General features: G+C 38.5%; 1 protein-coding gene and 1 long non-coding RNA gene across 4 annotated transcripts in view; both read left to right on the plus strand.

Annotated features, from left to right (window-relative positions):
- LOC147843665 (uncharacterized) overlaps positions 1-26766 on the plus strand; it is a 628067-nt gene that overhangs the window by 509348 nt on the left and 91953 nt on the right. The window lies entirely within an intron of this gene.
- ahcy (adenosylhomocysteinase) overlaps positions 1-26766 on the plus strand; it is a 31517-nt gene that overhangs the window by 966 nt on the left and 3785 nt on the right. For 2 of the 3 annotated variants that reach the window (NM_001442102.1, NM_199218.2), the window contains 6 exon segments: positions 2335-2525; positions 4715-4790; positions 10667-10819; positions 15112-15224; positions 17116-17323; positions 18466-18553. In NM_001442102.1, the coding sequence (NP_001429031.1) occupies positions 2335-2525; positions 4715-4790; positions 10667-10819; positions 15112-15224; positions 17116-17323; positions 18466-18553 (829 nt within the window). 3 annotated transcript variants of the gene reach the window in all.

Below are 26766 nucleotides of genomic sequence, written 5' to 3' on the forward strand. Positions count from 1 at the left end.
TAGTTTTTTTTTTCTAATTGAGCAGTCATTTAAAGCATACATTTGATTTGCATCCACAAAACCCTATACAAATTTAAAAGAAATGTATTTGCTTATTACGTAAAATATTTCTTAATTTAAATCAACCATGTTTTCTCTGAAGGTGTCATAATGATCCTTAATCCAGTTTTAATAAAAAACATGTTAATTTCACATTTCATTTTCGAATATGAATCATTTGAAACGTTTCAACTCAATGAACGAGTTGTTTTATTAAGGTTTAACAGATATATATGTTATGTGCTAGTCATACGTCAGCCTGGTTACATTGACCGGACTTGGCAACTGTTTGGGCTAAGGTTGGGGTTAGGACATTTGTAGCATCTGTTGTTGTTTTTTCAGCAAATCTCTGATGTTCTCAGTGGGCCAGATAAGGAGTAATTCATTCAATAGTAAATCCAGCTGGACTTTGCGCTGCAGTCTTAAGAGTTCAGAGTTCAGTTTTTCAAAATCAGTGAATGAAAAGTCAAAGTTTGTCTTTTACAGCCCCCAGCACTCTACATTTGACTTATACATTAATAGCTTGTTCTGAAATCTTCTCACAGGATTCTCATGGTCAATGAAAAACAAATTGTGGTTGTGTTTGGTCACTGAATATTTGGATTGTCATTGTCTTTTATTTTCCTTATTTTTTTCCAAGGGAAAAAACCTCCTAGGGCTTTGTGGCCACATACCCGGACAGCACATTTTAGCTCTTAAGTGGCTATTTAAAATACTTTTGAATGTTTTGTATTTTGTTACAGACATACATCCATACATTGTTACAGACATACATCAGTCATCATGCTACTGTTTTGCAGCATATGAAATGTCATAAACACTATTTTTAACTGTCCAAAATAGGAAAAATGTTGTTTTTACCTTCTGATAATCAAAACATGTAAAAAAAAAATTCATATGTTATATATGCATAAAAAAACTCAGGAAAGTGTAATGTAAATTTGAACCCAGAGTCCACATATATGGACATCATTTTTCTCTAAAAGAACGTCATTTCAAAAGATAATACTTAGGTTTTATTCTAATTAGTTTCCAATTAGACAATATTCATTCATTCAATTTCTTGTCGGCTTAGTCCCTTTATTTATCTGGGGTCACCACAGCGGAATGAACCGCCAACTTATCCAGCAAGTTTTTACACAGTGGATGCCCTTCCAGCCGCAACCCATCTTTGGGAAATTAGCCCAAATAGCAAAGAGAAATAAAAAAATACATGTAAAAACACATTGGGCGTTAAGAGTCAAACAAATGTAATACTTGTGGCTCCTGACCATACATTGAGGTCCTATGAAGTGAAACCTGCAGTTCTCCATGATGGACTTCTAGTGTTCTCCAGCCTCTGGCACTGAGACTGCAGCTCTGCACAGGAAGTTTGGCCAGAGGAGAAATGGTTTTTCCCAACTGAGTCTGCTTTCTCTCAAGATTTTTTTTTTTTCTCAAATTGTCAGTTGGTAAAGTTTTGTTTCACACCACTGTTGGCAGTGCCTTACTTGGTTTGGGACTTGTGGAGCTGCGTAATCAATGGATTTGCTCTTCAGTGTTTGGACTTCCAGCTGTGAAATTTAAACCACACTGAACTAAACTTCAACTCTTGAGAAGTTGACTGACACAGTTTCAATTGACTAAAAACAGCTTAACAAAGTTCGACACAATCTACATTGTAAAATTGCTATAGAAATAAGCATGAATTGAGTTGAAATATTCAGTCTGTTCAAGAAACTGAAGGTAATTACTTTTCTTGTTGCATATTGACATGTGCAGAGACAAACGTGCAGATGAACTGATGTTGTGTTCCTTTTTTTGATAGACCTCTATTTTTTTTACCAAGAACTAGGAGTATTACATTTGTTTTGCCTTATGTTTTTTTTTACTCTTAAAATGCCAGTATAATTATTTTTTCATTTTTTTTAATCACCAATAATCACGGTTTCAGCTAATTATCTTCTCTCTTTTTTTCTACTGAACAAAAAAAGTAATATTTATTTACCTGACAGTGAGTAAATTAGCAGCAAATTAAAATAGTTGGGTGAGCAATTCCTTTAAGTGAGCTTGTGAAACCAAACACCCATCACCTCAACCAGTTCAGGACATGTTTGGCATGTGGTTTTGAGTGTCATTCCTCTTCGAGACATCCACATATGAGACTTGACACTTTAAAGACCTCATGTTTTAAAGGATGTTTATCTATTTTTGCTCCTCTCTAGAAATGTGCTCTAAATGCTTTCTGAAACCTGTACTAGTTTGCAATTTATAATTTTTTCCAAACCTAATTTGTTGTTGTTTTCCTCTGTTTAGCCGATATCAGCCTGGCTGAGTGGGGACGTAAAGCCATCGAAATCGCTGAGAATGAGATGCCGGGTCTGATGAAGATGAGGGAGCTCTACGGCCAGAGCAAACCTCTGAAAGGCGCTCGTATCGCTGGCTGTTTGCACATGACTCTACAGACTGCTGTGCTCATTGAGACCCTGACCGCTCTCGGTGCTGAGGTTAGTAGGACGATGGGACAATAACCGGTTTCAAGGTTTACAGTGGTTTGGAGAAGTCAAGGTCCACTTTAAGACCATGCTGTGTTTACTGTACACTACCTGACAAAAGTCTTGTCGTCGATCCCAGATGTAAGGGAAACAAATGATAATTTGACATCTAGTAGATCATTTGGAAAAGTGTTAGACGGTAGATTTCAGTCAAGTTTAGTGAGGAAAAATCATGGTTTGGGGTTACATTCAGTATGGGGCGTGTGAGAGATCTGGAGAGTGGATGGCAACATCAACAGCCTGAGGTATCAAGACATTTGTGCTGCCCATTACAAACAACAGAAGAGGGCAACTTTTTCAGCAGGAAAGTGCTCCTCATACTTCAGCCTCCACATCAAAGTTCCTGAAAGCAAAGAAGGTCAAGGTGCTCCAGGGTTGACCAGCCCAGTCACCAGATATGAACATTATTGAGCATGTCTAGGGTAAGATAAAGGAGCATTAAAGATGAATCCAAAGAATCTTGATGAACTCTGGGAGTCCTGCAACAACGCTTTCTTCGCCATATTTATATTCTATACTGGACATTATTTCTGTTAAGTGACGAGACTTTTGTCTAAGCAAAGTCAGATCTTACTGTCCTAATTAAAAAATTAAAAATCAAGGCATGATCATATTTTATTTTGTTAAAATAAGCATAATTTAGAGGCATTTGCCTTTCATATAAGCCATTTCTGATCACAAATGATTTATGACTGTTTTATTCAGTATAGTTTAGTCGTGTGATAATCACACATGTGGGACGTGCTATAAAAGCTATCTGTTCCATGTTAAAATGAGAAATTTTTAGAAATTTATGTTGCAGCAGAACAACAGCATAAACAATGACTGATCATGTACTCAAGTACTGATAATGGGCTTTATTCAGTGTTAAATGCTTCCAATGTCAGTTTGTACGCAGTTTGATATGAAAGTCAACTTTGACTCCGTCACTCTGTAGCTTATGCACTTTTAATAATGTTAAAGAGGTTTATTATGTAGTAATTCGATTGCAACTCTTGCGTTTCGTTAGATAATAAAATTAATTGTTACACTGCAGTAATGATACTGAATATTTAGCTTTGCATTGCAGGAATTACCTATACATGAAATTAAATGTGGCGGTTCATTCCGCTGTGGCGACCCGCTGATTAATAAAGAGACTAAGCTGAGAAGAATGATACATTTAAATGTCGAAAAATAGAATGAGATAAGAAAAAATAAATAATAAAAAAAGATGAGATAAGACAGCCAAACACAGTTGCTTGTTGCTGGAATCTTACAATCTTATATAAACAGCTTTTCCTCTACATTTTTGACACGGGTATGCCTGTCAGACTGTTTAGTTTCAACATTGCTTTTACATACTTTCCTGTAGGTTTCAAACAAGCCTGAAGGACTAGTTTGATCAGGTGTTTTTAATTAGACTTAAATCAGGCGGTGTGCTTTTAGCTTAACATAACTCATTAAATCGGATAAGACCATTAGCATCTCTGCATTAGCATTTTCCATCAGTCTTAGTACACCATATATCTACAGAAGAGTCGAGCTTTAAATGGTAAAATTATCAACACTCTATTTTGAATTTGAGTAAGATGCTAATGGTCTAATCCGATTCAATGATTTAAGCTAAGATAAGCTAAAAGTGCTCACGCCAGACCCGCGATTGTCTGAATGAACTGAAAAATGGTAAGACTTAACAGTTTAACTTTATGGTAGTTGTAAAATTAGCCTATTTTGAAAATAAAAAGGGGAGTGTTACTTTGAAGACGTTACACATTTCAGCTATCAACTTTGGTAAATGTAAAACCCTTCCAGACTCGTAAATCTGCTTCAAACTTTAAACTGCTTTCAAGCTTTTGAAACTCAGGCTAGGCCTTTTCATGCACAACAATAAACTTGCTCCTTCAAACTTTTTAAAATAGTTATTATATTAATTTAAATCTCTACTGGGTTATATTACCATGGTACTTTGTTAGGAAAGGAGCAGTAATTTTACTCTGAGATGCCTGAAAGCACAGTCTGACTGAAATGCTTCCCTCTTCTTATCCCTTTAAATCCTCAGTCGAACTGGAATTTCCCAGCCCAAAGCAAGAAACTTATGAATGCAAGTCTTTGTAAGTCTAAAGATCTGACTCCTGCACTTTGTTGTGCGTCTCCTTCAGGTGCAGTGGTCCAGCTGTAACATCTTCTCCACCCAGGATCATGCCGCCGCAGCCATCGCCAAAACCGGCGTTCCAGGTAACAGGTTTTTCTGTTCAGGAGCATGGGTTTGTTTCATAACCGCGGCTCTGGTGTAATCCTGCCGTCTGTTGACTCTAGAGCTGCGTAATCAAGTGTAGATAAGGAGAACACAGGGTTTAGAGACACGTCCAGCTTTACAGCATGTGCTGAGGAAAAGCTGCCATCAGCACAAATGGGTTTAATCTGTAGACCTGAAGGACCAGCATACAAGAGTGGACAAGATAAAAGTGAAATCAAAAAGTGTCATCATTGCAGCTTTTGACAAATCGAATTAAACCTGGAAAAAGGTTACACACTGAATGTCTTTTAGGGTTAAAAGTCACACATTTTATCTAACAGTTATTTTCAGACTGTACTTTCAAAAATCAATAGTTTATTTGTATTGCTTTGTTTGCAAAAATAACTTGCAACAGCACAAGCTAGTAACAAATATGCACATTAATAATATAAGTGTAAGGTCCACCCAGTTGGTCCAATGGAGGTGTCCAGTGGTGGATGAAGGTTCATTGCCTGTTCGATCTTTCCAGTGCACAATATTGATTTACTTTAAATGTAACTCATATCTGACTCCAATTTGAATATGAGGTGGTTTAGAATATTAATATATTAATATTTGTTTTATCTGACTCCAATCATAAAACATTAAGAACAGAGTACCTGCAGGGTCTTAAAAGCATTGAAAAAGTCCTAAATTTGATCATCTCAAGTTGAGGTCTTAATTTTATTCATTTATTTTTGCCTTTCCTAGCGTTAAAGTTCATACCATAACAAAATTAACTGTTATTAATGTAATCTAATTAAAAAATTCATGATGCGTAACGTTGAGTGCATCTCGCGCTCCACGTCATAGCAGAAAGTGTGAAAGTGTGCGCACCTGTTACTATGGTTACTAGGCAAGTGAGGTACAGAACGAGATAGTCGATAGCCTAGTTTGTCAGCTAAAATGGGAAAGTGCCGGTTTAATCTGCTGTGGCCAAGGAATCCGAATTACGTTTTGGTCAAGCCTGTGCCAGGAAATGACTGCGAGGCCTACTGCTGTCGATGCCAAAAATCTTTTAAGCTAGTGACAATGAGTGTTACGTCCCCCTGGACTCTCATATGAAGGGTGCCAAACACACCGCGTGTAGTACTGCTCGCCAGTGCCAACCACCTATTGTCCAGTTCTGTGCACCTGAGACTTCTTCGGTTACTGAAACAGCTTCAGTCTGTCAATAATGAAGAAATTTCTACATGAGAAGCATTGCCACCACAGCCAAGGAACATACTGTGGCTCAACACCAACAATTCGGCAAACGCATTGAGAAAAAGCCACAAGCGGAAGTTGACAGGACTTGAGAGTCTGGGCGAAAAAATTGCAGCCAAGGCAGCAGAGCTGTGAAGGCTATAGTGTTCAACACCAAATTTATTTGTTTATTAAAAATCAAACATGTGTTACGCTGTTGCATATGTATTAAATATAGCTGACAATTTAAATAAAATGTTTTATTCAATTCAAGTAGCCCACTTTTACATAATTATTCTCTAGGGTTTAAAATTTATCCAGATTTGACATTTTTCCCTCATACTTCTGTCGGAATGGGTACAAAGTTGCCATTGCATTTCATTTGAAAGGGGATTAAAAAGGTCCTAAAAAGCCTTGAATTTCATTTGGAGGATCGCGGGGGTACCCTGAAAAAGATTATATCAATATATAATTTAGATAAATGTTTGAACCTTTTATCTTCACTCGTAACTATTACATTTGTTCATTCGGGTCCTCATGTCGCTTCGAGAGCTCGCCCTGGCCGATGGCATCCCTCACGGTCACACTCTTGTCAGTCTTGAATTTTAAACAGAGGTAGATGACTAATACTTTTAGATGGCCACTCACATGTTTGCTCATTCTAAAGGATTTTTGATTAGTCCTCCTTAGATGGACACCCCTGAGTAAAGACAATATCATTTCCAATCAGAGGTTAGGGCCATTATTATAAATGTAACCGACTACTGTACTCTATAATAATTTTAGTTTCACCAAGCCCATGGTTTCCCAAATACACTTAATTTAGAATAACATTACTTTCAAACAAGGGTCGGGTACACTATCTAGGTTGGTTGTGCAACCAGACTACCTAGACGGAAGTTAACTCCCTTTCCACCCAAGTACACTTGAATCAATATCAAGAGTCAGTCGGATCCCTAAAATACAATTAGTGTGCCCAATGCTCCATCTCAACTGGATTTTAGTTTGTCTACTGACCTGACACAGGAAGTTCAGAAACAAGAATACAGCGTAATCCACTAGAATAATTAATTACAGAGTAAGCAAAATATGTTAAAATCATAACAATTTAATAGTCAGGTAAATATGTATTATGCCAATTATTCATTCAGCTTATAAACGATCAATACAAGACATCAAGTTCTCAAAGATGGATCCAAGATCAGAAGATGCATAGCTGACTTCAAAATATACATGGAGTGTGGAGCTCCACACTATGGGCTCATCTAGTTATAGAATCGCGCCGAACATTTAAAAACTTTAAGTAGTCAATCTAAGAATCTGCTTGAGGCAAGGGGTGTGTTAAATAACAAAAGGCATTTGCATTTAGTGGAAGTTTTTGCCTATAGGAAAGGCACACCCTTCGCAGTGGTTCAACTGAAGTTATGTATCTATTGTTTTGATTATGTCTGTTTCTGAGGGAATGAGAACATTGTACCAGTCGCACTGAGACATTTCAAATGATATCAAACATAATAGATAAAGTCCCTTGGATTGGTATAGAACATTTATAGTTTAAAATGACCATTCTGTGCGAGTAGTGTGAAAAGGGGCTGGGTGACCAAGGGCTGTTTCGGGAGATGTTTCAAATGTAAATGGAGGGGAGCTGGTTTTCCCACATTCCCACCTGGTGGGTTGTGGAGCCGATTGTTTCTGTGTTTTCAGCTCATGTTTGAATTGTCAAAGACATCAAAATATTTGTGGTATCTCAATTCTTACATAAGTACAATATTTATTAGCAACATTTTAATTTGAAGTGTTAAACCCTCTATTGCACGGTGTATCCATATAACAATATGATACTTATGTTCATTTCCCTCCAACTGTTTCTTAAGCTGCATTTACACTGCAGATCTTGGTGTCTTTCGATTTTGTAACTGTATCCGATTTTTTTGATGACCTGCTTACATCATCTTTTAAAAGTGACTTGTATCCGATCGTTTACACGGCAAAGGCGTAATGACCAGTAAAAAAAAAAGAGAGCGGGTGCTGACTGACAGCTGATAATTAAAGCGTGCTATTTTCTCTATTCCAGTATGTAATCTGTTTGCAGCTTCTGACAAGCGGTTTTACTATAGTTTATGACAGAAAGGTTCTCATTTGTCCATCTTTTGTGATATATAGGTTTTTTTTTTTAAACCTTTAGGCATCTTAATGTAATGTACATGACATGATTTATGCACGTGATGTATGCAGTAGTTTTATATTAGTTTATATTGGTTACGTGGCAGAAATTGCTCTCGTGAACGTGCTTAAATACCTGTGCTATATGAAAATATAAAAGCTGTTTTAGTCCTCGTGTATGAGATTTAAGGTTTGGGACTCTGCTGAAGTCTGTTCTGAAAAAAGAGTGTCAGACTTGACGTCATTCGCTGTGGTTTTTAAATGACGCGCGACTCGCATTGACAGGTGAAAATACTATCCTGCTTGCATTGCTGACACGAGAACACTGATCCGATTCATATCGGATAAATTTCCACATATGAACAAGGCCTGAATCTGATTTGAGTAAACCGTAATCCATGAGATTTGTTCCTGCTTACACGTACATGGGCCATATCCGATCTGTGCCCTGTGGGAGAAAACAATCAGAATTGAGTCACTTACAGTAGTGTAAATACGGCCTTATTTATTTATTGTTGTTGGAAAGAGAAGATCGTAGAGTTGCCAATGATTATGCTTGTGTATACTTGTATACATGTGTGTGTGTGTGTTTTTTTTTGTTGTTTTTTTTTAAATTAATTAATTAATTAATAAAATTCAGCTTTTTTATTTTTATAAATTTGCAACAATTTCGAAAAATCTTTTTTTCACATTGTCATTATGGGGTATTGTGTGTAGAATTTTGAGGAAATAAATTAATTTGATCATTTTGGAATAAGGCTGTAACATAAAAATGTGGAAAAAGTGAAGCTCTATGAAAACTTTCCGGATGCACTGTAAATATTATTATTATTTTAAATATCTAATAATGCATGTAAAACGGTTATCTCTTTAAATAATTTAAATGTTTCTTTTGAGGATCGAGGGTTTCTCATACATTTTTTGTTAATGCTTCACAGAGGTTGTCTGTAAGAATAAAAACAAGCGAGTTATTTTCTTGCAGAAACACAAACATACTGAATGATTTATAGCATGTTTCTAACCACTACTATGTCAAATGAATATTAGGTGTGTTTATAATCTTGAACCCATCACAGTGCATTACTAGATTGCCTTCTCTACAGAGTACAAGCTTAAAGTAACGCCGCCTAAGAACGTGGCCTTAAGAAGGTGTTTTAGGAGCAGCATAATTACATTAACAACTTTTTGCAACTTCTTTCATTCTGGGAGCTCAGCTGTGATGCAGTTAATTCTGTGGCCTTACTTAGGTCGTGGATCAAATGAATATTGGTTTAGAGCTTTGTGGAACAATGGCAGTTTTGTAAAAATAAATATATTGAGTGTTTTGAGAGGAAAAAAATCTTGAATTGAGAACATGTCAAAGCAAATATCCTGACATTAGTTTCATTTACTGGCAAATTATTCCTTTTTTTCTCTCAAATTATTATTATTATTATTATTATTATTACTGTTATTTTGAATATGTTGTTTAATGTAATATTTTGGCTATTTCAATCTGAATCGTCTGCATAATATTTTAGTATACATACCAGCTAGAAAAGAATGCACCGAATTGAACAAAATGATCAAATTTTCAGCTTTTGTCAATATCTCCACTCGCTTAACAGAAAGGGCTGTGATTGGCTGTAACGCTCTGGCGCTCTTCACAGATGAGTGACACTGATTAACGGGGATCACAGCTGATTCATGATAGATGCGGTGGAGTAAACTGCAGACACGTGCTCTGTCTGTATCCAGAAGTATCGATGTAACAGCTGAAAGGAGAGGAAAAGTCGCGCCAGAAGGTCAAATGGGCAACAGTGAGAAATTGAGAAATAGTTTACTTTCATTCTCACAATCACAGTGAAATAGGGGCTTCAGCTGTAAGTGTCAGTGAAAGACCCCAGTAAGCTCATATGAAGTTAAATGTTCAATTTTAAGTAGATGGAGCGTTGTAAACACTCGTGCTCGCCTTCGTCGCCATAGTAAGCTAAGGCGACATAGCACATATGAGATCCTGACGTCAGTACATAACCGGTTATGATTATATCTGAACCGATAATACCGAATTGTCTGCATCTGCATCACGGTGCACCAAAGAAACAATTAATTTTGACAATTGTATATTAACCTGTACCACAAAACCAGTTTTGTACATATATAAGAGTATATATACATATATATAAGAGTACAGTTTTGGTTGTAGCAAATATAGTTTGATAGTCAATATATATATATATATATATATATATATATATATATATATATATATATATATATATATATATATATATATATATATATATATATATATATAAAAACCTGTCCAGGGTCACATTTTCACTGGATCAAAACAATTACTGAATCAAGACGAGCCAAGAAATACATTTTCAGGAAAATTCGATCTTGGGTGTTTCTTTGAGAATAAGATTGAATATACATAAACACTATAAAGCCATGTGCACAGTCCTGATGCTCTGTGTTTAATGTGTGTTTGTTTTTTATTCAGTGTATGCCTGGAAGGGAGAGACTGATGAAGAGTATGTGTGGTGCATCGAGCAGACCATCTACTTCAAGGACGGTCAGCCCCTCAACATGATCCTGGACGACGGTGGAGATCTGACCAACCTTGTGCACCAGAAATACCCCAAACTGCTCGCAGGTACAACACTGGCGTTCACTCACCCTGATATTAAACACTTATTCATGATTTTTTTTTTTTCCGGCTTAGTCCCTTTTATTTATCAGGTTTTGCCAAACTTATCCAGCATATGTTTTATGCAGGGATGCCCTTCCAGCTGCAACCTAGTACTGAGAAACACCCATACACTCTCACATACACACTTTGGCCAATTTAGTTTATTCAATTCACCTATAGCGCATGTCTTAGGACTGTGTGGGAAACTGGAGCATCACACAGAAACAACATACTGACCCAGTGACCTTGCTGTAAGGAGACCGCGCTAACCACTGAGCTACAGTGCCACCCAGTATATAGACCATTTTGAGGGATGTAAACAATAACAATGGTCTAAATGTATTTCCTGTTTTACATTTTTAATTTCCATAGCTTTCGTGAACTCGCAAAGGTCCAGATATTGATAAGTAATGTTATGATAGCTGTTTTATTGTCTCTTGTTACAGTTATGAAATGGTAGAATAAAAAGCTGGAAATGTTCAAGGGCCAATGACATGAACACATTATAATGGTCGATAACACATCTGGAAGTTTAAAATGAGGCCACAAGGGAGTGCTAAGAGGTCTTTTGGATATGTTTGAAAAAAGAATTGTATCTTTAAATTAAATTTAATCTAAAAAGGACTATTAGCATCTTGCTCAAACTTAAGAAAAGTTTAGCTTTGAATAGAAAAATTATCTAAACTTTGGGCGAAGTGCTAATGGTCTAATCTGACTTTAGCATGATTTATGCTAAGCTAAAAGTGTTCACGCCAGACCTGGAAAAGGGCTAATTAGATGCAGAAATTGTAAAACTCAAGTGTTTAACTCTTGTATAGTTAAAAGGTTTCCATAATAAGTGGATCGTTCCTATTAACAAAATTTGTAAATAAAAATAAATGAAAAAAAACTTTGTTTTTTAAACATCCATCATTTTAAGAGGAGAAAAAAATACAGCAGTGGAAGGAAACTAATAAATTAAGTGATAATAAAATATGAATAATACAATTTTAATAATTGAAATAAATGAATCATTGTAAAATAATTCATATGATTAAAGGGTCATTAAACTTTATACAGTGGAAAAATTCATTCATTCATTTTCTACCGCTTTTCCGGGGCTGGGTCGCGGAGGCAGCAGTCTCAGGAGAGAACGTCAGACTACCCTCTCCCCAGACACTTCCTCCAGTTAGGAAGATTCCAAGGTGTTCCCTGGCCAGCTAAGAGACAGTCCCTCCAGCGTTTCCTGGGTCTTTCCCGAGGTCTCCTCCTGGTGCGACATGCCTAGAACACCTCCCTCAACTGACTTCTTTCTATGTGGAGGAGCAGCAGCTTTACCACAAGCTCCTCCCGGGTGACAGAGCTCCTCACTCTATCAATAGTGCCACGCTGTGAAGGAAACTAATTTCGGCTGCTTGTATCCACAATCTTGTCCTTTCGGTCATGTCTCAAAGCTCTTGACCATAGGTAAGCGTAGGAACGTAGATTGACTGGAAAATCGAGAGCTGTGCCTCTTGGCTCAGCTCCTTTACCTCAACGGACAGGTACCTCGACCACATTACTTCTGCCGCTGCACCAATCCACATTTCAATCTCCTGTTTCATCCTTCCCTCACTCATGAACAAAACCCGGAAAGTCCTTACCGGGGGTAAGGACTTTCCTCCAACCACAAATCACATGTGGACTGGTTAGGCATACTCCCATGAACCCTCGAGCACCCTGGTGAGGATATAGAGCTAGTCCAGTGTACCACGGCCTGGAGGAAAACCACATTGTTCTTCCTGAAACCTAGGTTCAACCATCGGCCGGATCCTCCTCTCTAGTACCCTAGCATCAACTTTCCCAGGGAGGCTGAGGAGTGTGATTTCACCCTAGTTGGAGCACACCCTCCAGTCCTCTTTCTTAATAATGGGAACCACCACCCCAGTTGCCCAGTCCAGAGGTACTGTCCCTGACCTCCATGCGATTTATTGTAGAGATGTGTCAGGCAAGACGGCCTCACAAAATATATATTAATATATTTAAAGTGTGTTGGTTGCTACTATTATAAGATGATAATTATGCAAATAAAATTAATAATAGCATTGGTAAATTTCAAAATTTGCAAGATAAACTGATTAATTTTGTTTACCTTTTTACATTTCAGCTTCCTGGCATGGATATGATCGTATTTTGATCCCTGACATCTATACGATTTATAACCTGTGATTTTAAACTGATTTTATAATTATAACTGACCCAATTATCATTTTTCTCTCATGAATCTCTTATATATAACCATTCTAATGTTGTGTTGTAGTGTTATGTCACAGCCACTAGATGTCATCCTACTCCAGGATCACGCAGTTCTTTTCCAACATGATTTTAAAGCATCTGTTGTTTTGAGTCTGAGTCATGCGGTCTTAGTCTTACTCTAAATATTGTCTGAGTTTTAATGAGTCGGTTTTATGAAGCTTCTCCATTTGATCTCTTCTGTTTGCTGGAGTTCAGGATCTGAGCCGCTTCCTCAAATATCAGCTTAATAGATGATTGTGGGTAAAGCTGCATGTCAACTGTTAACAATAAATTTTTATGAGGTTTCTAGCCAGGTCACTCTTGGGTTCTTGCAGTTAATGAACTATAAATGACACTTTATATAAAACTCAAGCACCATGTTGCATACCTCTAATAAGGAAAAGGGTTGTTTTTTTATGTTTGATGCACTACTTTGTGTTTAGTGAATATTCACTATTCACTAACTAATTTTGAGAGGAGCACATGATATGATCGACCACAGCTGATCCTTCTCGCTAATCATTAGCTAGCCTATCAGATCATTCTAAAACTACTATGAATATCCTGCCTAAACTTCATTCCATATCTTTGTTTTTGGCCAGTCGGCACTCCGTGCGCTGAGTTTGCTTGTTTTCCCCGTGTTCGCGTGGGTTTTCCCTGGGTCCTCCGGTCTCCTCCCAGTCTAAAAACATGCCCATAAATAAAGTGTTATAACAAGCACTTTACACATTCACATTGAATCAATCAGCACCACAATATTAGCCAAAGTACAATTGGGGGCACTCGAGAAACACCCGATCTCGTATCCCTCCTAATGCTCATTGACCAGGCAGGAACTTTGGGCTCCTCTATCTCCGAGCTCAGGGTTCTCTCCCCGGACAGCATGCCATACCTGCTATCATAGTTGAGCATTATTTAAGTGTAAACACTTGCAATAATATTAATTATTGGAGCTGCACAATATAGCATTTTAGCATTGATGGCACAATGTTTGAATCTGTAGTTGTTCATCACAGGATGTGCAATGTTGAGTTAGGATTATAATTGACCAGAAAACACAGCTCAGAAGATATGCAAAGTTTAAGTTAAGTAGAGTGTAAAGTGATTCATTTTTAAGGCCTGTTACTTTGTGTAAGAGAGTCCAGCTAGTGAAGTGCTGTGCAGGTAAACCTCACTCCTCAGACATCAAAAGGTGCTTTAGCGACAGACACTAGAGGCCATGGTCTTTAGCCTCCTTGTTAGAGCAACTGACTCCCATACAGAGAATCACTGGTTCGATCCCAGCTCAGACCTGGTTGGGTGCTGTAGGACCGGTGGGTTACACATGGGGGCTCGTCCGGGATGGGAGTGAGGTTTAGGGGGGTTAGTGTAAAAGACGCCAGCTAGCAAAGTGCTATGCAGGTAAACCTAACTCCTCTAGCATCTGTCGCTAGAGCACCTTTTGAAGCTAAAGACTCTCATACAAAGGATCACCGGTTCAATCCCAGATCAGACCGGGTTGGTGTAGTTCGACCGGTGGGTTACACTTTGTAAGATTTCTAGAATTAATTTAAACCATTTAGGCAGAAAGAATTCTACTATTTGTACAATGGTTACAGGTTTCTAACATTGTTCAAAGTATCTCCTTTTGTGTTCAACTAAAAGAAAAAAAAACTTACTGGTTTGGAACATGGGGATGGTGAATAAATGATGGCTGAATTTTCATTTTTTTTGGGTGAACCGTCCTTTAAATGCCAGAAATGTTTCAACCTGGAGTTAATTAGGATAATACTTTGGGCTTATGAGCTTCAGTAGATTCTCCAGCGATGCTGAAGTTGTGTGACAGCCTCTAATCTTTGCTTAAGCGTTTAATTCAGCCACGTCATTTATAGCAGGGAGGGTCAAGCTAACCTGCACACATATAAAAATTTATAAGCAACTAGTAGGATCAACATATCTTCTAAACAGATGCAGCAGGATTTTGTGGGTTTTTGCAAACTGAGTTTTGTGTTTTTCTCCCTCAGGAATCAAGGGCATCTCTGAGGAAACAACCACTGGAGTTCACAACCTCTACAAGATGCTGAAGAGCGGAGAGCTGAAGGTTCCTGCCATCAATGTCAATGACTCTGTGACAAAGGTAAACTTCACTTCGTTCACCATAGAGCAACGTTACACTGTCGTCCTGTTCATTCCTGTCATGATTTACAATTGGATTGAATTGAATTTGATAATATGTAGAGATGCACCAATGAGCAAATCCATCAAGCGTTTTTTTTGTGCTGATGTCTTGCACACGGACTACACTGCAGTAATTGTTTAGGACAAAACGTGTAGATGGAGGGTTACCAGAAACCAGACATGCAGAAGACGGCACAAGTATGCCAAAAAAAAAAAACTGCACTAGCGGCACATCACACACTAAACACATAAGATACTCCATATCAGTGGTTCTCAAATTTTTTTCATCAAGAACCACCTTTGAAAAAAATTGTCTCTTCAAGTACCACCAAAATGAGCAGTATAGAAATACAATAGCGTAGTAGGCCCAGTAAAGCCTACTAAAATTACCTCAGAAATATAGGCTATATGTCATATATGGCTTATTATGTACATCATTTTTGATAAATTTTGAAATGTGTGTAACATGTACATCACATATTAAATTCCTCCGCGTACCACTAGAAGGAAGCCTGCGTACCACTAGTGGTACACGTACCACAGTTTTAGAACCACTGCTCTATATTAAAAAGCACTTTCCAACTTGTTTGATTTATGTTTTTGTTTTTTTCTTCTCTGTTGAGCACTAAAGAAGTGCTCTTGTTGCCTATTCAAGTTTTAGGAACAACAAATAATAACTTGACTCTCTTAGTTGATTATGTGGTATCAGAAGTGGCCTTTATGAAAGGCAAAGGCCTCCAGATTACACTTAATTTACCAAAATAAAATAAAATGTCTTGATTTTTTTTTATTATTTAATTAGGACAGTAAGATCTGACTTTGCTTAGACAAAAGTATTGTGACTGAACAGAAATAATGTACAGAACATATTATAAAGTCATGGTGCAGTAGAAACAGAATTAATATTGTGTATGACTCCCATGAGCTTGGAGGACTGCATCCATACATCTCTGCAATGACTCTAATAACTTTTAAATAAAGTCATCTGGAATGGCAAAAAAAAGTGTTCTTGCAGGACTCCCAGAGTTCATTAAGATATTTTGGATTTATCTTTAATGCCTCCATCTTAACCCAGACATGCTCAATAATGTTCATGTCTGATGACTGGGTAGGCCAATCCTGGAGCACATTGACCTTTGCTTTCAGAAACTTGTGGAGGCTAAAGTATGAGCAGGAGTGGTATCCTGCTGAAGAATTTACCCTCTACTGTGGTTTGTAATGTAATGGGCAGCACAAATGTCTTGATACCTCAGGCTGTTGATGTTGCCATCCACTCTGCAGATCTCTCGCACACCCCCATACTGAATGTAACCCCAAACCATGATTTTCCTTCATCAAACTTGACTGATTTCTATGGGAGTCTTGGGTCTATGCGGGTTCCAGTAGGTCTTCTGCAGTATTTGTGATGATTGGGATGCAGATCAACAGATGATTCATCAGAAAATCTACCTTCTGTCACTTTTCCAAATGATCAACTAGAAGTCAAGTTATTAGTTGTTGCTCTTACAACTGGGATCAATAACAAGACTTTTTCTTAGGTAGTGTATTTTGAAAAATATTTGAAACTGGTAATATATATTCCTACTATGGATGTCAATGTCTCTTGGTTAGCAACATTCTTTAAATTATTTTCCTTTCTCAACAGAAAAACTAAATTTTGATTTTGAGTAAGTAAAATTTTTTTTAATAGTAATTTTTTGGTCAATGGACCAGTTTTACATCCCCCTTGAATTAAACAGTTGAATTTGAATATTTTTGAATCCATTCAACTAATCTTTGGGTCTAGTGGGAGCACTTTTAGCTTAGCTCTGCATTCATGTCTGAAATGTATTTATTTGTGAATTGTTCAGAGTAAGTTTGATAACCTGTACGGCTGCCGCGAGTCTCTGATTGACGGGATCAAGCGGGCCACAGACGTGATGATCGCCGGGAAAGTGGCAGTAGTGGCGGGATACGGGGACGTCGGGAAAGGCTGCGTTCAGGCTCTAAGAGGCTTCGGCGCTCGAGTCATCGTCACCGAGATTGATCCCATCAACGCTCTGCAGGCCGCAATGGAGGGTCAGCTGTCTATAATTTACAGATTCTTATTTCTGTATATATTATAGTTTTATAATATTTTGTAAGGGTGTGAATCATTTATATAAACAAGTACAATTGCAAGAACAATTACAATAGAGCAAAGAAAAAAGTCAAATAGACAGACAGTTCTCTATGGTTTTTCAGAGTCAAACAGTATTCAGATATTTTATTCAGATAAAATGACACTGTACAGTCTTCTTATATTAATACATCAATAACATTTCTCTTTATTAAAGTTGCAGATGTTTCATGTTATTGTGCCAGAATGATTTAAAGGCTTTTTAATATATTTTCCACTTTTTTTTTAAGCGCAAGTGCCTTGGACTGACTTTTTCTGCTTATTCTAATGAATCCAAAAGAACACCGACACATTATTTAAGCTACCCCTGAGCACCTTTTGTTTGATTTTGGAGCATAACAGATAAATTAAATAAAAATGTTGCATTAGGATTATATATATATATTAGCGCTGTCAAAATTAGTGCGTTAACGCATGCGAGTAATTTTAAATAATTAACGCGTTAAAAAAATGTACGCAGTTGCAGGTTTTTTTTTACTTCCTGTTGTGGTGGACGTGCGTTTAACATGCAAGTAATGTGGATAAGACCAAGGAAGCACTTTTTGAAGGCAAGTTTCAATATAAAACAATTAGTTGAATTAAAAAAAAGGTAACTTAATTAGAAACTGAGAATTTTCACAGTGCTGATTTTATCGATACATAGGAGGATTACTGTTGTATGGCATGACTCAGAATACAGGATTCCTGATAACTAATAAGCGAGTAAACTCGATGTTCACGCATCCATTTATGCACGAATAGCTCAATTTATCCGTGCGTACGGTGTCTGGTGTGAACACAGCATAAGATTACATTATAGCTTTAATATCGCAGGTCACTTGCTAAATGCTTCTCTGTTCTGTTACCAAAAAAAAGCTGCTATTAGCTGTTGTACTTACTGCTGTTTTCCCTGGACTTCAGTAACTCGCCTCCATCTCCCGCATAGGAGTCAAAGGACTTGTCTTGCACAGTATTTTCTTAATAGCTTTTAAAGTGTTTCTATAGGCTAGTTTTCAGAATACTGATGTGTTTTCCCATATTTTCACTGGCTCTGCTTACTCAGGCTATGAAGTGACCACCATGGACGAGGCCTGCAAAGAAGGAAACATCTTTGTGACGACCACTGGCTGCGAGGACATTCTGCTTGGCAGGTTTGTGCAGCATTAATCAAACATACACCAGTGAACAGATGTGTTGTGCTCTATGTGCTTCTCCTTGAGGACTGGAAAAATCGTGAGAACTCCATTTCCGATTTCAGTTGCGGTTTCGTAATGATACTCGTCGTTTAAAGACTGATCAAATGAAGCGTATTTTAAAGAACAACTCTTGAAGAAATTTCTGCAGCCTTTTGCCCAGTGTTGAAATCATTATTTGAACAGGAAAGCAATAAATCAAAACTAGTTTATAATATAACGTTATTACCCAATCAAATTTATTGCTTTTAACAGTGTCAACATATTTATCTCACCTACTGAAAGGCAATGATTCAGACTTCATTTGTCTCAGCATTGCAGAAATTGTGGTTTTTATTGTGGATGTTTTGCCTGCACATGTTGCTTTAACCTTTTGTAATGTTTGGTCAGATTGGGATGATTTAAAACATTTCTTGTTTTTACTTCTCATTGATTATCTTGCAAATATTTGGCCTTCTGTTCAAAAGTTTGTGGTTAGCCAAAAAAAAAACAAGTCTCTTGTGCTCACTGAGGCTGTGTTTTTTAAACTCCAACAAAGTAGAGCTGAGATATTGTGAAATAGTATTTGGTTATTCACCTTATTTGTATTATATTGTTTTTATTTTAAATGTAATTAGTTCATGTGATTTTTAAAGTGTAGTTTTCAAATATAAAATGTACCTTCACTGGCCACTTTATTAGGTACACCTTATCAGTACCAGGATGAGCCCTCTTTTGCCTTCAGAACTGCCTTAATCCTTCGTGGCGTAGATTCAACAAGGTATTGGAAATATTCCTCAGAGATTTTTGTCCATATTGACATGATAGCATCAAGCAGTTGCTGCAGATTCGTCGGCTGCACATGCATGATGTGAATCTCCCGTTCCACCACATCTCAAAGGTGCTCTATTGGATTGAGTTCTGGTGACTGTCGAGGCGTTTTGAGTAGGGATGCACCGAAATGAAATTCTTGGCCGAAGCCGAATAATAATTAAATTCTTGGCCGAAGGCCGAATACCAAATGCGGTGTTTTGCATTTTTTTTCATTTAGTTTGCCAATTTTTTCACCATTACAATAATTAAATAGTAAAAATTAGCTTTTTACTATTTTGTGTTGCTTTTCAGAGAAATAAATCAAATAACAAAAAATATAATTTCAAAAATATTTATTTAACACTGAACATTTTTTAACATTCCAGCAGATAATATACAAACAAAGCACAATATAACTTAAAATAAATAAATTAGTAAAATAAAAAAAATATTTTTATTTGGCCATCTTTGAAGCCCCCCTTCTTGAATAGCCTATGTTAGGCCTATAACTGACTGCTGAAAGAATGTAACTGTCTACAACAACAAATGTGCATTGAATAGTGCAAAAAATGTGGATGACAACAAATGAATAACTGTCCTAGACATAAGCCTACTTAGCCTACTTCTTCAGGAAAAGTGGCAGGTTCTTCTTTATAAAAAGTAGCTTCTCTGCTGTCTCGCATGAAAGTCGGTTCCTCTTCTCATCGATGACATGAGATGCAGCACTAAACAGTCGCGGCTCATCTGTAGTACGAGCCTGTTTACTCTCTGCGCTGTTTTCATCTCCTGCGCTGTGCATCACCTGACCGTCCATCTCCAATACCTAGCGGCTTTCCCAAGTCCAACTCGGCCTGGATCATTTCTCGTGTGCGCAGCTTTTTCCCCATATCCAAGTAATGATATTTTATATGGAGAAAGAAGTAAAGGTGTTCTGAGTCCGCCTGACTAAATAGTGCGCTGACAGCTTCTAAGAGCGCACTTTTAGCTGTTTTCACTCTGTGGTCTGTTTCAGCCTCTTTGTTTAAAAGACGCTTTAGTGCTGCAAGTAAATGTATGACGTCTGCCACAGATGAGCTTATCTCTCTTGTTATCTGCTCAAAGGGGGCGAGAAGAGAGAGAACGTTCCTCTGGAAAATTCAGCAGAACAGTGTCTGCAAACGGCCGTTTTTGCCTCTTTCTCTTACACTTTAAAGCGCTTCCACACTGCTGACATGTTTGCTGCATAAAGTGCGCGCCTCTCACTCTACGCGGGTTACTTTTTGATCGCGGCATTAAAAACGTCATTGTTCGGCAAAATTTATTCGGCCTTTTTACTTATTCGGCCGAACACCGAAAGGGCTTTTTTGACTATTTTCGGCCGAATAATTTCGGTTGCCGAATATTCGGTGCATCCCTAGTTTTGAGTACAGTGAACTCATTGTCATGTTCACAAAACCAGTCTGAGATGATTCTCGCTTTGTCATGGCGTGTTATCCTGCTGAAAGTAGCCACCAGAAGATGAGTGCACTGTGGTCATAAAGGTATGGACATGGTCAGCAACAATACTCTGGTAGGCTGTGGTGTTGACGCGATGCTCAATCGGTACTAATGGGCCCAAAGTGTGCCAAGAATATATCCCCCACATTACACCACCACCACCAGTCTGAACCGTTGATGGAAGGCAGGATGGATCCATGCTTTCATGTTGTTGATGCCAAATTCTGACCCAACCACCCGAGTGTTGCAGCAGAAATCGAGACTCGGACCAGGCAACGTTTTTCCAATTTTTCTATTGTCTAGTTTTGGTGAGCCTGTGTGAATTGTAGCCTCAGTTACCTGTTCTTAGCTGACAGGTGAAGTCTTCTGCTGCTGTAGCCCATCCACTTCAAGGTTAGACGTGTTGTGCATTCAGAGATGCTCTTCTGCATACCTCGGTTGTAACGAGTGTTTGAGTTACTGTTGTCTTTTTCTATCAGCTGAAACCAGTCTGGCCATTCTCCTCTGACTTCTGGCATCAACAAGGAAGCTGCACCCACAGAACTGCCGCTCACTTGATATTTTCTCTATTTTTAGATCATTCTCTGTAAACTTTAGAGATGGTTGTGTGCGAAAATCCCTGTAGAACAGCAGTTTCTGAAATACTCAGACCAGCCTGTCTGGCACTGTTACGCCCCGTGTGGCTCGGAGGATGAAAAAGGGCTTAACATAATTATAACAACCCAATATTGTAAGAATTCCCCTGAGATGTTAGCTGCTAAAAATCGACACTGACAACGACGTGGCAAAAAAAGTGGTTCGCTTTATTACAGTACAGAAAAAGAATATTTAAATCACCCAAAATATCTTTAAAAATATGTACAATAAATGCAAAAAGTAAACAAACATTCCTAAAGGAGGGAAGGAAAATAAGCGGTGCCAAATCAAAGAAAATAACAAATTAAACATCTGCTAAGTAATCCCTCCTCCACCTCTAAATAACTGAAGAGAAATATGTAAATAAGAAAAAAAACATCTTCAGCGTCACACGCCCCTTACTCAACTGCACTCACTGGAACAAACATACATAGAGTAGCACCCGCTTCTAACCTAGCGGATTAACATAGAATCATTTACGTGTGTGTAAAATTGTGTCACTTGACTTTCACTTCCCTTTTAGTGCATTTTACTCACAAAACTCTTTAAAGCAAACCAGAGAACAAGATGTCACACAAGCAAACACAGCAGCAACAAGGATCCCCCTCTCATCTGGGCTGAGTCATCACTGGAGCGCTTGAATAACACCCATCCTCTTCTAATTGGTCCACTCGGGAGAACTCTGAAAACCAATCGGAACACCTAGATTTCAGAAGTACAGCAGACAGCAAATAAAAACAGAAAGGGGAGGAGGGAACAACAGAGCAACACCCCCAGGCATCCCCCAGGCATCAACAACCATGCCACGTTCAAAGTCACTTTCACTTAAATCACCTTTCTTCTCCATTCTGATGATCTGTCTAAACTGCAGCAGATCGTCTTGACCAGGGGTCACCAATCTCAGTCCTGGAGGGCCGGTGTCCCTGCAGGGTTTTGCTCCAGCTTGCCTCAACACACCTACCTGAATGTTTCAAGTATACCTAGTAGGACGTCGATTGGCTTGTTCAGGTGTGTTTGATTACGGTTGGAGCTAAACTCTGCAGGACACCAGTCCTCCAGGAACAAGTTTGGTGACCACTTATCTTGATCATGGCTGCGTCTAAAACCGCCTACTACTCACTAGGTACTGCATTTGAATTTAAACATACTAAGCTGTTAAAGTACGTTCTATATATAGTATAATTGAGTAGTATGAATGGAAATCGGACGTACATCTGCCACATGATCATGTGACCTACCTGATTTGCGTCGCTTCACTCCCATACAAGAATTCTCTTGTGGAGCTTTATGGGGTAGTGTAGTGTCCATCCAATGCGCACTTCAGAATCTCGCTGGAGGTAGTTGCTGGTCATCCGGGTACTTCTCCCATACTGATTTTAGCATAATATATAGGAGGGGTCACCAATCTCGTTTATGGAGGTCCGGTGCCCTGCAGGGTGTTTCAAGTATACCTAGTAAGACCTTGATTTGCTTGTTCAGGTGTGTTTGATTAGGGTTGGAGCTAAAATCTGCTAGACACCCCACCTCCATGAACAAGTTTGGTGATCCCTGCTATACAGTATGGAAGTAAGCAATTTCGGACGCAGCCTATGTCTACATGCCTAAAATGCATTGAGTTGCTGTCATGTGATTGGCTAATTAAAATTTGCGTTAATGAGCAATTTGACAGGTACCTATAATAAATAAATTGCCTAATAAAGTGGCCCGTTTTTTTTTTTTTAACCTTTTAATAATTTATTTACACTCTTGACAATATATTTCCACTACATTTGATAATCTCCATAACACATGATCCCAGGACTGTTGGCCATCTCTTTAAAGCTATGAATTGAATTCTCTGGCTGTGTGGCAGCTGTGTATAAGGATGTCATCCGCTGCAGCGTCAAGTTTGTCAACAATGAATCCTTTGAGCAGTGAAGCTTGTACGTGTAACAGGCGGGAGATTCATGTGCGGTGAAGACCCCCCCGGACCCACCATCAAACGCGCTCAGCATGAGATCTGGCCCCGGCCTGCTACATTATGCAGTGCGTGCCTGAGATTCATGCGCTCTCGCTGCTCATCTGATGTCTAAATGTGGAGGTGAGCGGGCCGCTGCTTCTGACGGGGTGTGGGCCTCTGTGATGAATGGTTGGGATGAGTACGCGCAGGGCCCCGTCCAGCACAGCTGCTGTTTGGGATTATCCACAGATGTGAGAACTGGGTCTTGGATTCTCTGGAAGTTTTCAGGGACATGTTTAAAGGCTGGCAATCTGCGAGTGTCTGCCTGGCAGCGCTTAAGCAAATGCACTCCAGAAACGGTGGAGGTGAAATATTTAACCTGCTTTTTTGATTTTAGTCTGATTGCCTTGAAACGTAATTGGCTGCCTTTTCCTCAAATCCATATGATCTGATGCATCATTCATGGTGGGAGCAGAGAATGTTTGGTTTGATATTATGGCTAGTGGCCAAATGTTGCTAGTTTATTTAAAGGAGATGTCTTATGTTGCTTGTTTTTACAAGATGTAATACAAGCCTCAGGTGTCCCCAGAATGTCTCTGAGGTTTCAGCTCAAGCTATCTGATCATGATCAGGTTGTAGAAGGCCATTCTTGTAAGTGGAAATAAACGCACCGTTTTTTTTGTCTATGCAAATGAGCTTTTTTCTTTTTCAGAAGCAGGCGGAGTGTTTACCGCCTGTGTCTCAGATACTCTCAAGGTAAAATGTCTGTTCGGATTTAGCAGGTTAATGGCCCGTTTCAACTGAGTGGTACGGTATGGTACAGGTTGGTATGGGTCACCTTTATCAGGCTTGCGTTTCCACTGCCGAAAGGGTACCAATGGTATTCTTTGGTGGACATGGTGTACAACAAAGTTTGTCGATGGCATTTTCACTCATGGAAATGTGTACAGTAAAGCTGTACGGGTCGTTCACATGTCATATGAGAAGCACTTCTTATAAAAGCAGATGCTTTATACACAAATACTTGTGTATAAATGTTCAATACTAACCTTTCTATGAACAAATCATTTTCTATTTTTCAGGTTTCTCATTTGTTATTTTGTGCTTCACTCTTGTGTTTGTTTATGAAAGGATCGGATGTCACAAGCACTTCAATCACGCGCACGTTATAATCTTCAGCTCAAGACGTTTGTTATTTCAAATATAGACGCGCGGCCTTCTAAACAACAATTGGGCACAGGGTAGATTTTGCTCTTTTTGGTTTTGTGGCTGTTCATCAAGACGACGATAAGGTTTGATTGAGCTCGGGTTGATCATGGCTCGTTATTATATTATGTATATATTATTACGATGTAATATCCTAACTGTGTATTTAAAAAAGGTGGTGTCTTTTTCATTCTCCTGGTTGTGCACGAGCTAGTGACGTAAATCTGTAAACCAATATCATTCAGCTGCAGGTCTTGCTCTAGCTTTTGGTACCCATTTGTTGTGCTTGGTCAAAGACTTAGGAGTACACAAGACTTGTCACTCGTATACTTTTGAATGGGGGAAAAGTGTAACTGTCAATATGGCGAATGAAGCCCCGCCTTCTAGTACAGGAGCGAATCAGCAGTCGCTATATGGTGAAAGCCCACCTTCTAATATAGGAGCCAATCAGCGATTGCAATAGAATGACAATTCTTCAGGGGAGGGGCTTGGAACAGACGCACAGTTCTGCAGATTTTGTGTGATACGAACATTTAGAAATGAAACTAAAACAGTTGTTGTTTAATTTGATTGGTTATTCATAATAACTAATGTTGTCATTAGCTTCGCAAGTAATTTTAGAGAATTTGATGTTTTCCCATTCAAACAAAATGCCTGGGCATACTGCCTGAGAAGCGTTTCAGAGATGACCTCAGAGTGAAGTGACTTGCCTTAAAAGGACAAGTTGCTTCACAAGTGGTATGGTACGGTTCACCTTTCGGTTCTTTTTGACTGTGGAAATGGCCATAAAAGCATACCGAACTGCACCGTATCAATCAATGAAAACGGGCCATAAGTGAAATGGTGAATCATAAGTTCACAAGACTTCATAAGTGAAGTCTGAAATGAAGGAACCGGAAAGTAAGTGAAACTTGAGAAAGCAGGGCAAGTCAAGTCTGTTTCTAAAAGGCAGGTAAGCTATACTTTGAGTCAGTTACCAACCGTGGTAACTTACTCTATAAACCTAACCTGGTCAGGAGCTGCGTTTTTTTTTTTTTTTTTCAGTAAACCGAGAGTTTCTATCAGTCTCCTTTCTCTTTTTCTCTCTCATTGCACAGGCAATGTTTAAATGCCTAGTTCATTCATTGAAGTGCACTTAAATGCTTTTCTCGCCTAGTATTGCATTTCAAGTACTAATATATTTTTAGTCAAGATGGGATTTCTTCATAAGTAATTTATTAAATATGTGTCCTTTGTCTTCTGGGGTAATGTAAATTAAGTGCATTTTGCTTAAATCTGCCAGTTTGATAATGCAAATGTATTCATTCATTGGTTTTCCTTTGGCTTCGTCCCTTTATTCAGCATCAGTCACCACAGCGGAATGAACTGCCAAATTATTAAATAACAATATGATGACAACAAAATCAGAAATTATTCAGTGCGTCACTTACTACATGTAAAGGTACAGTAGCTCTGTCCTCAAATGATTTAGTCATGTGTAGCCAGACCTCAGACTGATGGTTGAAGGTCTGGGAACTTTTGGCCAGTTTGAATGGTCAAGGATCGCCCGCTACACTACTTGACAAGTCTTGTTGTCAATGCTCTTGAGTTGTAAGAGCAACAAATAATAACTTGACTTCTAGCTGATCATTTGTAAAAGTGGCAGAAGGTAGATTTTTCTGATGGATCATCTGTTGAGCTGCATCCCAATCATCACAAATACTGCAGGAAACCTACTGGAAAATGCATGGATCCAAGATTCTCATAAAAATCAGTCAAGTTTGGTGAAGAAAAAATCATGGTTTGGGGTTACATTCAGTATGGGGGTGTGCGAGAGATCTGCAGAGTGGATGGCAACATCAACAGCCTGAGGTATCAAGACATTGTGCTGCCCATTACATCACAAACCACAGTAGAGGGTAAATTCTTCAGCAGGAGAGCGCTCCTGCTCATACTTCAGCCTCCACATCAAAGTTCCTGAAAGCAAAGTAGGTCAAGGTGCTCCAGGATTGGCCAGCCTAGTCACCAGACATGAACATTATTGAGCATGTCTGGGGTAAGATGGATGAGGCATTGAAGATGAATCCAAAGAATCTTGATGAACTCTGGGAGTCCCGCAAGAACGCTTTCTTTGCCATTCCAT

The sequence above is a fragment of the Danio rerio genome, chromosome 6 (genome assembly GCF_052040795.2).
Source record: "Danio rerio strain M-AB ecotype USA chromosome 6, GRCz13ab, whole genome shotgun sequence".
Lineage (NCBI taxonomy): Eukaryota > Metazoa > Chordata > Actinopteri > Cypriniformes > Danionidae > Danio > Danio rerio.